Source organism: Phocoena sinus, chromosome 1 (genome assembly GCF_008692025.1).
Source record: "Phocoena sinus isolate mPhoSin1 chromosome 1, mPhoSin1.pri, whole genome shotgun sequence".
In the NCBI taxonomy this organism is placed as follows: Eukaryota; Metazoa; Chordata; class Mammalia; order Artiodactyla; family Phocoenidae; genus Phocoena; species Phocoena sinus.
The window spans coordinates 2065249-2079318 of NC_045763.1; the positions used below are offsets into that span (position 1 = coordinate 2065249).

The window sequence follows — 14070 nt, forward strand, 5'->3', positions numbered from 1 at the left end:
GCGTGCTCCCTTCTGCAAATCCCACCCAGCCATCACATAGCTCTCCTTGAATGCTTCGAGGAGCAGGGAGCTCACTACCTCCCCGGAGACCCTGTCACGAAAGTGCTATTCTTCCAACAAGTCCTCACCACCTGCTATAGTCAGGCCCCAGGAGAATCATCAGATGTAGAAAATCCAATGCCTCTTCCACTAAAGGGTCTCATCCTTCCCCCAGAAGGAAGGAGACTAGGAGCTGAGAGGTAGTGCCCACCCCTCCCCTCCACCCAGAGGACAACCCTGGAGGCACAGGAAGGGCTGCACCCACCGTCCTCACAGCGGGCTCCACTGACACCCGGAGGGCAGCGGCAGGCCCCTGTCACAGGGTCGCAGGTCCCGCCGTTCTGACAGCTGCAGGAGAAGCTGCAGTTCTTCCCGAAGGTGTCTGGGGGACAAGCTGCAGGGGACACAGAGAAGCACAAGGGTCACTGGCCCGCAGGAGGACTCGGGGCCCAGAAGCCCCTCCAGAGACACTGAGACACCCTCCTGGGGGTCGAGCCACCCAGTTCAAAAGCAACTTCCCAGAGTAGCACCCGATGGCACTCGTGCTCCCTGCCCCTGCCCACGGGCATGGCAGACATCTCTAATCAATCGCCCCATCCTCTCCCTCTGAACTCCGACACATCCACCTTCTCAACCAGCACTTTCAGAGTGGGTCACTGGCAGACCCTCAGAGACGGTCACTACGGCCCTTGAGACTACTGGGGTCGCTGGACAGGGCGTGGACAGGCTCTGGACAGAGCCTGCGAAAGCAGCTTTCAAATGTGCTTCGGCTACCAACTTGGTGCGTGGCCCGGGAAGGTGACCTCTCCCCTCTGGGACTCGGGCATGACTGGCCCACCCGCTCGCTGCTCTTTATGTCTTAGTTGTTGGCTTGTCGCCGGACCCCCGTCCACCGTGACATCTGTGAGGGGCAGACAGCAGGCCCTGCTAGCCCCTGAGGTCTCCCAGCGCCCAGAACAGGGCCTGGCAAGGAGCAGGAAGCCAAGAGACCCTGAATGAACGAGTGAATGAGTGAACGGATGCACCTGTGGAGCCCCTGCCCAGGGCCGGCGGGGAGGCGTAAACTGTGTGTGCTGCGCAGGTCCTGGGGCTCAGGGGCCCTGCCCACACCATGCCCTCACAGCAGCCTCACCCTCATTGCAGGTGAGCCCGGTCCAGCCGTCGGGGCAGTCACAGCCATGCAGGCTGGGGAGGCAGGTCCCCCCGTTCCTGCAGTCAGCGCAGGTCAAGCTGCAATCTGGGCCAAAGGAGTCGTCCAGGCAGACTGGGAGACACAGCGGGAGAAGGGCCTCAGAGCCTGGCCCCTGGCGCTGGACCCCGCCCAGCACCAGGCCAGAGAAGGGGCACAAGGGACGTCCTCAGGCTGTGAAGGCCCCACGTGGGTGAGCGGAGACGTGGGACCCAGATGGGGGGCCGGGAAGGGCTCTAAGCAGAGAGCTAGTGGCCCCATCCCAGGCTCAGCCCCGGGCGCGCTGGGCAAACTGACCAAGCAGCTTGGCCTCTCTGCGCCTTGGTCCAACGAGGCCCTCACGGGAGCCCTTCCTCACACCCAAGACCGCAGGGTGGGCAGCAGCCGGGCCGAGGGGGCGCTGGTAGAGAAGCCCTGGGGACGGGCGACCTCTCACCAAACTTCTCTTGCAGTGTGTGTTCGCCCCGCACCGCCTCCTTCTCGGCCCCGACGTGGTCATCTTGGAAGAGGTGGGGCAGCTCGTCCTGGAGCACCGCTACGTGCGGGAGGGGCTGCACCAGGGGCAGGTGGCCGTCCAGGCCCACCTCGGGCATCTCCAGGGCTGGGCGGAGCACAGAGGGCCCTGAGCCCCTGCCGCCCACCCCCGGCCTCCCTGGGCTTGGACTCCCTGCCCCTCAGTGCCCAGAGGCAGCTCCGGGCCTGAGCCCCACCCCAGGGCCCCTCCTCACCCCAGCCACTCCTGACCCTACTTCTCAGGACAGAGGAGGCTCCGGGCTCTGAGGCCCTGACCCATGTCACGTATACCCCGGCTGTCCTGGCTCCCATGCTGGCCCTAGGGACCCTGAGCACGGAGCGGGTGTGGGGACAGGAGCAGCTCTCTGGCCCTCTGGATGCTGCCCTCGGTCCCGGGAACCGCGTCCGTCCTCTCACCTGGGCAGGGCAGGAGCCGACTCCAGGGCCCCTGAGTAACACCCTGCCTGGGGGCGCCTGTCTGTCCGGCCCCTCCCCCCAGCTCTGCTGTCCCCCGGCCTGTCCCACGGCGAGAGGCAGGACAGAAGTGGGGTCCGTCCAGCCAGGAGGGTGGGGTCCCCATGGTGCCCAGCAGAGACTCACGGCTGCAGCCCCGGCGGTCCTCGCCCAGCAGGTAGCCATCCTCACAGGAGCACTGGAAGGAGCCGGCCAGGTTCGTGCAGTGGTGCTCACAGCCGCCACGGCCGGAGGCGCACTCGTCCACGTCTGCGGGCACACCCAGGGCGGCTGGCGCCTGTCCTCCGGGGGTCGGGGTCTCGGGGCCCCCTCCTGCCCCGGCCTGCCCGCTGCGCAAGGGCCTGCTGGGTGATACCCAGGCCACAGCCATCCTCCTGTACCCAGGGTCAGAGGGACGGGGTGCACTGCCTGAGGGAGGCCAGGCTGGGAGCAGCCAGGGGTGCAGGCCCAGCCCGGGAAAAAGACAGTGACCTCAGGCGGGGGACGGAGTGGGCAGGTCCCCGCAGCCCTGCCGACGGCAGGGGCCCAACCAGCACCCACTCCCCAGCCAACACAGCTGCCTACCGCTCACCCTCACAGCCGCAGCCGTCGGCGCCAAGCTGGTAGCCGGCATAGCAGCTGCACTCGTAGCCGCCAGGGCTATTGGTGCAAACCTGCTGGCAGCACGGGGAGTCGGCACAGTTATCGACATCTGCAGGGCACACACCACAGCCCGGCTGGCACCCAGGTGCCCGCCCACGCGTGCATCCTTCCACAGCACACCAGTGTGTGCACGCCTGCACACACCACACGCACACCTGCACACAACCACACGCACACATGCACACAACCACACGCACAGCTACACACAACCACACACACACACCACACGCACACCTCCACACAACCACACGCACACCTGCACACAACCACACGCACAGCTACACACACCACACACACACCTCCACACAACCACACGCACACCTGCACACAACCACATGCACACCTGCACACACCACACGCACACCTCCACACAACCACACGCACACCTCCACACAACCACACACAGCTACACACAACCACACACACCTGCACACACCACACGCACACCTGCACACAACCACACACACCTGCACACACCACACACACCTGCACACAACCACACGCACACCTGCACACACCACACGCACACCTGCACACAACCACACGCACAGCTACACACAACCACACACACCTGCACACACCACACACACCTGCACCCAACCACACACACAGCTACACACAACCACACGCACACCTGCACACACCACACGCACACCTCCACACAACCACACGCACAGCTACACACAACCACACGCACACCTGCACACACCACACGCACACCTCCACACAACCACACGCACAGCTACAGACAACCACACACACCTGCACACACCACACACACCTGCACACAACCACACGCACACCTGCACACAACCACACGCACACATGCACACAACCATACGCACACCTGCACACAACCACACACACCTGCACACACCACACGCACACCTGCACACAACCACACACACCTGCACACACCACACACACCTGCACACAACCACACGCACACCTCCACACAACCACATGCACACCTCCACACAACCACACGCACACCTGCACACAACCACACGCACACCTCCACACAACCACACGCACACCTCCACACACCACACGCACAGCTACACACAACCACACACACCTCCACACAACCACACGCACAGCTACACACAACCACACGCACACCTCTACACAACCACACACACCTGCACACAACCACACGCACACCTGCACACAACCACGCACACCTGCACACACCACACACACCTGCACACAACCACACGCACACCTGCATACAACCACACACACCTGCACACAACCACACGCACACCTCCACACACCACACGCACACCTCCACACGCACACCTCCACACAACCACACGCACACCTCCACACAACCACACGCACAGCTACACACAACCACACGCACAGCTACACACAACCACATGCACACCTGCACACAACCACACGCACAGCTACACACACCACAGGCACACCTCCACACACCACACACACACATCCACACAACCACACGCACAGCTACACACAACCACACGCACACCACACAACCAAACGCACAGCTACACACAACCACACGCACAGCTACACACACCACACGCACACCTCCACACAACCACACGCACAGCTGCACACAACCACACGCACACCTGCACACACCACACGCACCTGCACACACCACACACACCTGCACACAACCACACGCACACCTCCACACAACCACACACACCTGCACACACCACACGCACACCTGCACACAACCACACGCACACCTGCACACAACCACACGCACACATGCACACACCACACGCACACACCACACGCACAGCTACACAGAACCACACGCACAGCTACACACAACCACACACACACCTGCACACACCACACGCACCTGCACACACCACACGCACAGCTACACACACCACACGCACACCTGCACGCAACCACACGCACACCTCCACACAACCACACGCACACCACACACCACACGCACAGCTACACACAAGCACACGCACACCTCCATACAACCACACGCACAGCTACACACAACCACACGCACAGCTACACACAACCACATGCACACCTGCACACTACCACACGCACAGCTACACACACCACACGCACACCTGCACACACCACACGCACAGCTACACACAACCACACGCACACCTCCACACAACCACACGCACAGCTACACACAACCACACGTACAGCTACACACAACCACACACACCTCCACACAGCACACGCACAGCTACACACAAAAACATGCACAGCGACACACCACCACATGCACACCTGCACACAACCACACACACACCTCCACACAACCACACGCACACCTGCACACAACCACACGCACACCTCCACACAACCACACGCACACCTCCAAACAACCACACACACCTGCACACAACCACACGCACACCTGCACACAACCACACGCACACCTGCACACAACCACACACACCTGCACACACCACACGCACACCTGCACACAACCACACACACCTGCACACACCACACACCTGCACACAACCACACGCACACCTGTGCACACCTCCACACAACCACACGCACACCTGCACACAACCACACGCACACCTCCACACAACCACACGCACACCTCCACACACCACAGGCACACCTCCACACAACCACACGCACACCTCCACACAACCACACGCACACCACACAACCACACGCACACCTCCACACAACCACACGCACAGCTACACACAACCACACGCACACCTCCACACACCACAGGCACACCTGCACACAACCACACGCACAGCTACACACAACCACACACACCTGCACACACCACACACACCTGCACCCAACCACACACACAGCTACACACAACCACACGCACACACCACACGCACACCTCCACACAACCACACGCACAGCTACACACAACCACACGCACACCTGCACACACCACACGCACACCTCCACACAACCACACGCACAGCTACAGACAACCACACACACCTGCACACAACCACACGCACACCTGCACACAACCACACGCACACATGCACACAACCATACGCACACCTGCACACAACCACACACACCTGCACACACCACACGCACACCTGCACACAACCACACACACCTGCACACACCACACACACCTGCACACAACCACACGCACACCTCCACACAACCACATGCACACCTCCACACAACCACACGCACACCTGCACACAACCACACGCACACCTCCACACAACCACACGCACACCTCCACACACCACACGCACAGCTACACACAACCACACACACCTCCACACAACCACACGCACAGCTACACACAACCACACGCACACCTCTACACAACCACACACACCTGCACACAACCACACGCACACCTGCACACAACCACGCACACCTGCACACACCACACACACCTGCACACAACCACACGCACACCTGCATACAACCACACACACCTGCACACAACCACACGCACACCTCCACACACCACACGCACACCTCCACACGCACACCTCCACACAACCACACGCACAGCTACACACACCACAGGCACACCTCCACACACCACACACACACATCCACACAACCACACGCACAGCTACACACAACCACACGCACACCACACAACCAAACGCACTGCTACACACAACCACACGCACAGCTACACACACCACACGCACACCTCCACACAACCACACGCACAGCTGCACACAACCACACGCACACCTGCACACACCACACGCACCTGCACACACCACACACACCTGCACACAACCACACGCACACCTCCACACAACCACACACACCTGCACACACCACACGCACACCTGCACACAACCACACGCACACCTGCACACAACCACACGCACACATGCACACACCACACGCACACACCACATGCACAGCTACACAGAACCACACGCACAGCTACACACAACCACACACACACCTGCACACACCACACGCACCTGCACACACCACACGCACAGCTACACACACCACACGCACACCTGCACACAACCACACGCACACCTCCACACAACCACACGCACACCACACACCACACGCATAGCTACACACAAGCACACGCACACCTCCATACAACCACACGCACAGCTACACACAACCACACGCACAGCTACACACAACCACATGCACACCTGCACACTACCACACGCACAGCTACACACACCACACGCACACCTGCACACACCACACGCACAGCTACACACAACCACACGCACACCTCCACACCACACGCACAGCTACACACAACCACACGTACAGCTACACACAACCACACACACCTCCACACAGCACACGCACAGCTACACACAACCACATGCACAGCGACACACCACCACATGCACACCTGCACACAACCACACACACACCTCCACACAACCACACGCACACCTGCACACAACCACACGCACACCTCCACACAACCACACGCACACCTCCAAACAACCACACACACCTGCACACAACCACACGCACACCTGCACACAACCACACGCACACCTGCACACAACCACACACACCTGCACACACCACACGCACACCTGCACACAACCACACACACCTGCACACACCACACACCTGCACACAACCACACGCACACCTGTGCACACCTCCACACAACCACACGCACACCTGCACACAACCACACGCACACCTCCACACAACCACACGCACACCTCCACACACCACAGGCACACCTCCACACAACCACACGCACACCTCCACACAACCACACGCACACCACACAACCACACGCACACCTCCACACAACCACACGCACAGCTACACACAACCACACGCACACCTCCACACACCACAGGCACACCTGCACACAACCACACGCACAGCTGCACACACCACACGCACACCTGCACACAACCACACGCACACCTGCACACAACCACACGCACAGCTCCACACAACCACACGCACACCTGCACACAACCACACGCACAGCTACACACACCACACGCACACCTCCACACACCACACGCACACCTGCACACAACCACACGCACAGCTGCACACACCACACGCACACCTGCACACAACCACACGCACAGCTCCACACAACCACACGCACACCTGCACACAACCACACGCACAGCTACACACACCACACGCACACCTCCACACACCACACGCACACCTGCACACAACCACACGCACAGCTGCACACACCACACGCACACCTGCACACAACCACACGCACACCTGCACACAACCACACGCACAGCTCCACACAACCACACGCACAGCTACACACAACCACACGCACACCTGCACAGCTACACACACCACACGCACACCTCCACACACCACACGCACACCTGCACACTACCACACAGCTACGCACACCACACGCACACCTGCACACACCACACGCACACCTCCACACACCACACGCACACCTGCACACTACCACACAGCTACGCACACCACACGCACACCTGCACACAACCACACGCACAGCTCCACACAACCACACGCACAGCTACACACAACCACACGCACACCTGCACACAACCACACGCACAGCTACACACACCACACGCACACCTCCACACACCACACGCACACCTGCACACAACCACACGCACAGCTGCACACACCACACGCACACCTGCACACAACCACACGCACACCTGCACACAACCACACGCACAGCTCCACACAACCACACGCACAGCTACACACAACCACACGCACACCTGCACAGCTACACACACCACACGCACACCTCCACACACCACACGCACACCTGCACACTACCACACAGCTACGCACACCACACGCACACCTGCACACACCACACGCACACCTCCACACACCACACGCACACCTGCACACTACCACACAGCTACGCACACCACACGCACACCTGCACACAACCACACGCACAGCTCCACACAACCACACGCACAGCTCCACACAACCACACGCACACCTGCACACACCACACACACCTTCATGCAACCCCATGCACACAACCCCATGCACACAACCACGCACACACCTACATGTGAGTTGCATGTACTCGCATACAATCACACGTGCACACATGTCCTGGTCCTGCACACACAGACACACGCAAGACACAGGTCACGGCCCCAGGGCCGTCCCGCCTGCTGTGGGGGCAGACTGGGGGCTGGAGGGTAGTGGGGAGTCATCCCGGAAGCAGGGTCTCCCCGTGCAGAGGGCGTGCTCGCACACCACAGTGTTTCGGGTGCTACTCCCGGCACGTGGGCATTTGGCCAGGTGGCTGAGCAGAGGTGGAGGTGTGGTGGGCACTTGGCAGGGTGGGTCGCGATGCTGCCTCTCACTAGGCCCCCTCGTACTACTCCCGCCTCCACCCGGGGCAGGACTGGGGGTGATGGGAGGGCGCGTCCTCGTCACGGCATCAAAGCCAGGTGCAGACCCAGGGCAGCAGCAAGTCCCCGGCTTGGGGGTGGGGCGCTCGGGAGGGAGGTGGCACGCACCAATGCACGTCCTCTGGTCCTCGTCCAGCTCGTAGCCACGGGGGCAGGTGCACACGGGCCCTGTGCTGCTGTGGCTGCAGCCGTGGGAGCAGCCGCCGTTGTCCGCCTCGCAGCTGTTCACTATCTCCATCTCGATCCCTGCGGCGAGACCCGCCACCAGGGACGTGGGACAGGGGCTGGGGTGACACCCCGAGCCGGCATGGCCCTCCCGGCCCCAGCCGCTGCCACTCTGCTGGGAAACAGACGGCACAGAGCTCCTGGGCCAGGCGGGCCCTGGAACCCTCTGTCCTCCTGGGGTCTCCCGTCCTCCTCCCACCCTCCCGGGGCCCACACACAGCCCCCAAGCCCAGCACTGCCCTTGATTGACAAGGAATCTCTGCCCCTCGGCCAAAGCGAGCTGGCAGCCGTGGTGGGCTGGGACTGGGGAGCTGTGTTACCCCGCAGGCCCCTCCACGCCCCGTGGTGTTATTGCCCGCTGTCCACTCACGGTAGCACTGCCGGCCGTCGGCACCCAGCTCGTAGCCTGCGTTGCACACACACTTAAAGGACCCATGAGTGTTGAGGCAGCCGTGGGCACACTGGGCCAGGCCTGTGGCACATTCATCCACATCTGGGTGGGAGACATGGGCGGGGTGGGGGGCTCTGGGCCATTGGCCTGAGATACTCGGCCCCCAGGGGTGGTCTCTGCAGAGGGGTCAGGGCCCAGGGCCCCAGGGCCCTCTCCCGCCTTCCCTCTGAGCACCTGTGTTTTCACCATCACACTCCAGGTGTAGAGCCGAGCTCCCTCCCAGGGCGAGGAAGGCATGGCTGGAAGTCTGGGCTCAGGCCCCACCAGCAGCGTCAGGTGAGGGGCTCTACCTCTCTGAGCCCGCGGTCTCTGAGGTGTGCATGTCCCGCCCTCGCCAAGCCTCCCCCCATCCAGGGCCGGGCACAGGAGGGGCCTTTTACCACCAGCCTCTGGGGGGCCATCCGGAGAAAGCACACGCTGACATCGAGGGAGAGGCTACCGGCTTCTTCCCCGCAGCCACGTGGCACTGGCCTCAGGACACAAATCCCAGTGTCCCCGACAACTGCTTTGGTCCCACCCCTAAGAGTCCATGGGACGAAGCTGACCCTCAGCCCCGTCTCCCACTGCACCCTCTGAAGCCACTTCCATCCAGAGTGCCAGGACGTGCCCGTCACATTGGCAACGATGCCTAAAACGCTTTCCTGGTGGTGACATGGAACCACAAGCTTCCACACCTGCGGGCCTCGTCTCTCTGATGGCCATCCGGCAGGATGCCTGGGAAAATGACCGCTGCCTGCCCTGGACACACCGTATCGCTTCAGTTACAAGGGATGCGCACAGACCCCTCCCCAAGGCTGCTCGTCCAGAGCCGCCTGTAAAGGGAGGAGCAGGGACACCTGAGTCCCATGACTGGGAAACTAACAAACACCGCATAGCGGACACCCATGCAGCCAGGAGGTCGGAGCGCGTTCTAGAAAGCTGTGCCCGACCGGGCTCTGGGATGATGCTAGATGTGCCCACTAACAAACAAGCTGTAGAGACACCTGGAAGCCGACACGGGGATGCCCCCCAGGTCACGGTGACGCTTCCTCCTCTCTCCTCCCTCACCCTTTCCTGTTTCCCTAACAAGCAGGTACTACTTAGGTAACACGAGAAACATATAAAAATCACAAGGCAACCTGAGATCTGCCTTCCTGCCGACATGAGACTCTCGCTGGGAGCAGCTCCTTGGGTTCCTGCCCCTCCTCTCTACCCTCCACCCCCACCCGGCCCCCCAGCCCCGGAGATAAACCTGCGTCATTCCAGGTCAGCCAAGGGTGACAACAGGGGCCGCCCCACGCCCATAGGCCAGTGCAGGGGGATGCAAGGAAGCGAGCCCCGCACAGCTGACCTGGACCAGCCTGAGGGCAGGGAGGGCGTCTTACCTTCGCAGGCCTTGCGGTCTGCTGCCAGCCGGTATCCTGCGTGGCACCCGCAGTGGGCAAGGCCCCGGAGCGCCCGGCACGTGTGCATGCAGCCGCCGTTCCGATCCACACACGGGTTCCTCCCTACGGTCGCAGCCAGGAGGCATGGAGGCAAAAGCAAGAGATGGGGGGCTCTGGCAGTTCGGGGTACCTTCTCCGGGGCCTCTCGTGAGGCCCCCACCTGGAGCTCTCACCCCTCCTGCTCTGGCCTGACGGGCTGGGCAGTGGACTCGGGGTAAGTTTAGCCCTGGGCATCCCCAAACAACTGCAGAGAAGACAGCAGGGCACCGGCCAGGCCAGCGCTGGTCAGGCCGCGGGCTCACGGCCGGCTCCCCCAGTGCCTCCTCTCCTGTCGGAACCCCCAGCCCCGGGCCCTGTGCCACTCTGCCGTCACTGCTGGCTTCGGCCCCTCAGACCCACACTCCTGACCCAGGAGCCAAGAGGCCGGGCAGGGTCAGAGCTACTCCCTCAGCACCTGCCCTGCCCCAGTCCCCATTTCCACTTCTCAGGGGTCTCCCAGACCTGCTCCACCTTTTCCATCGGAAGAGCACCCCCTTCCATGACAGGTAGTCCTGCGACCCCAGGGCAAGGTGTCAGACGGGGCCTGGGCAGCCCCCAAGGGCCAGGGCTGGGGTCCCACGTGCCCATGCCAAGCCCAAGGTGGGCCTCAGAACTGGGGGACATGCAGGATGCCCTTCCTTTTCACCCCCGTATCCCCGTCCTGAGCTTCCTGCCCCCCGAAGATGTGTGACCCCAGAGCACAGCCTGACAGGCTTCCTCCCTGGTGCCTGCAGGGGTTGGACGATGCCCCACAGCCTCTCGGCAGCCGAGGGGGCCCCTGCTGTCCCTGAGGCCCCACTCCAGCACCAGCAGCAAGGCAGGGAGGGGCTCAGGCTGTGGGGTTCCCGGGCAGGTCTGTGGGTGCGTGCAGAACGGGCGTCCCAGTGGGAGTCCCAGCCCTGGCCCTCCCCTTCCCGCCGCTGGTGGCACTCACGGACGCAGCGCTTGCCATCCTCCTGGAGCTGGAACTCGGGCCGGCACCGGCAGCGGTGCTGGGTCACCGTGAGCTGGACACAGTTGTGTTGGCAGCCGCCATTGCCCACGGCGCAGGAGTTGATGGCTGGGGACCCGAGAGGAGCCAGGTCAGCCCAGGACGACGGCCTGGCCCCGGGCAGCCACAGAGCACCTCCTGCAGGAAGACTCCGGGCTCCTCCAAGCCCCTCCTCCTTTCTGTCCACATCCCAGAAGCAGGGGCTTTGAGAGGGCGACACTGTTCCTGTCCAGTTCGTGGGCCTGGCTTTGCTTCTCGGCCCACACACAGGATACGCGGGGCCGTGGTCCGAATCTGGATCCTCTGGCCCAGCCTGCCCCAGGACTGGGTGTAGGGAGGCACCACAGAGCAGGCCGCCCACCCTGTTGGAAGCCCAGCCCCACCCAGCACAGAATGCAAAACACCGGGGTCCCCTAAGAGCCAAGGCGTCCAGGGCTCAGAGTCCGAGCAGGCTGGGAGGCTCCCTGGAGGAGGTGGCAGGCCAGCAAGGGCTGGCGAAGACCCCGACATTCCACTGTCTAGGTTATCAGGCCAGGCCAGAGGGGCAGGCGTGGGCCTCTGTGGACGGCCACCGTGACCTGCGGGCCTGGCCCCCAGCTCCTGACAGACCAGTGCAGCTCCTGCCCACCCCAGGCCAGGCCTCACCCCCACCTGACCTCACACAGTCCCCGCTCCTCCCAGCAGCTGTGGGGACAGCACTTGGTAAGGCCACAGAGCCAGGGACCTGCATCCCGCTCCCAGGATGCCAGGGGTCCAGGTGTTCATGCTCAGGCCCACACAGGGCAAGGCTCTTGCAGGTCAGGCTGGCCGAGTGGATGCCCAGGTACTGAGTGGATGGGCTGGGGCTGTGCCTGGCGGGGGGTGGGGCCACTCAGAGAGGCTAGGCACCCAGAGAGGGCACCTGGACTCTGGTGCCTCCTTCAAGTCACTGGTAGCGACCTCGCGGTCAGGGAGGGACAGGCCCTGTGCTCTGTAGCAAAGCTTTGAGAATGTGTTGCTATCTGTGCCCTGGGGAGGCGCAGGCCACTGCCCAGCGGGCCTGGACCAGAGCAAACCTGAGGCCTGGTACTAAAACACTGCGACCGCCGGGGGGCAGGGCTTCACCCCCAGATGCCACCTGTGCTGTCATCACAGACTGCGGGGCGCCACTGGCCTCAGGGCCCGAGTTTGGAGAGACCATTTATTGTCATGGGTTTTGGGGGCCAGGAGTGGCACGCCCCGCACCACCGAAGCCAGTGGGTCCGGGAGCAGCCAGACGATACGCAGAGCACGTGAGCGGCCTCAGGGCTCGGAGCAGCCCAGGCCCACGCTGTCCGCCAAAGGCAGAGCTTCCTTCAAAGCAAGTAGGTTCCCCCAAAGTCAAGACACAGCACTCACGATCCTGCCGGATCCCACATGGGGCGAGTGTGTGAGGAGCCCGTGCCCAGGTCCCCTTCTGGGGCCGAGCCAGCCCTGCTGGGGTGCGGAGATAGCCAGGGTGGCAGTGTCGTGTGGCCGCCGCGTGTCGGGGAGGCGCAGCAGAGACACGAGTCCCGGGTGGAACGGAGGCAAACAGGGCGGCCACGTCTAACATCCCGCTCGGCCTCTGGGCCCCCTGTCCAGCCACCCACCCCCGACTCTGCTGACCCTCGAGGCCCCGCCTGCCTCCCCTGAGACAGCTCTGCTTAAGGCACCGCCATCAACTCCAGAGAGAGGCTTCCGAGCGTGGCCTGAGCCGGCGCATT

At 62.6% G+C, this 14070-nt stretch overlaps 1 protein-coding gene across 3 annotated transcripts in view; it reads right to left on the minus strand.

Annotated features, from left to right (window-relative positions):
• Positions 1-14070, minus strand: part of MEGF6 (multiple EGF like domains 6) — a 103599-nt gene that overhangs the window by 14945 nt on the left and 74584 nt on the right. For all 3 annotated transcript variants that reach the window (XM_032606435.1, XM_032606426.1, XM_032606444.1), the window contains exons 6-14: positions 12290-12415; positions 11257-11379; positions 9812-9934; positions 9325-9462; positions 2787-2906; positions 2342-2464; positions 1665-1829; positions 1172-1303; positions 305-433 (exon numbers count right to left, since the gene is read on the minus strand). In XM_032606435.1, coding sequence (XP_032462326.1) covers positions 305-433; positions 1172-1303; positions 1665-1829; positions 2342-2464; positions 2787-2906; positions 9325-9462; positions 9812-9934; positions 11257-11379; positions 12290-12415 — 1179 coding nt within the window. The remainder of the gene's footprint in view (positions 1-304; positions 434-1171; positions 1304-1664; positions 1830-2341; positions 2465-2786; positions 2907-9324; positions 9463-9811; positions 9935-11256; positions 11380-12289; positions 12416-14070) is intronic.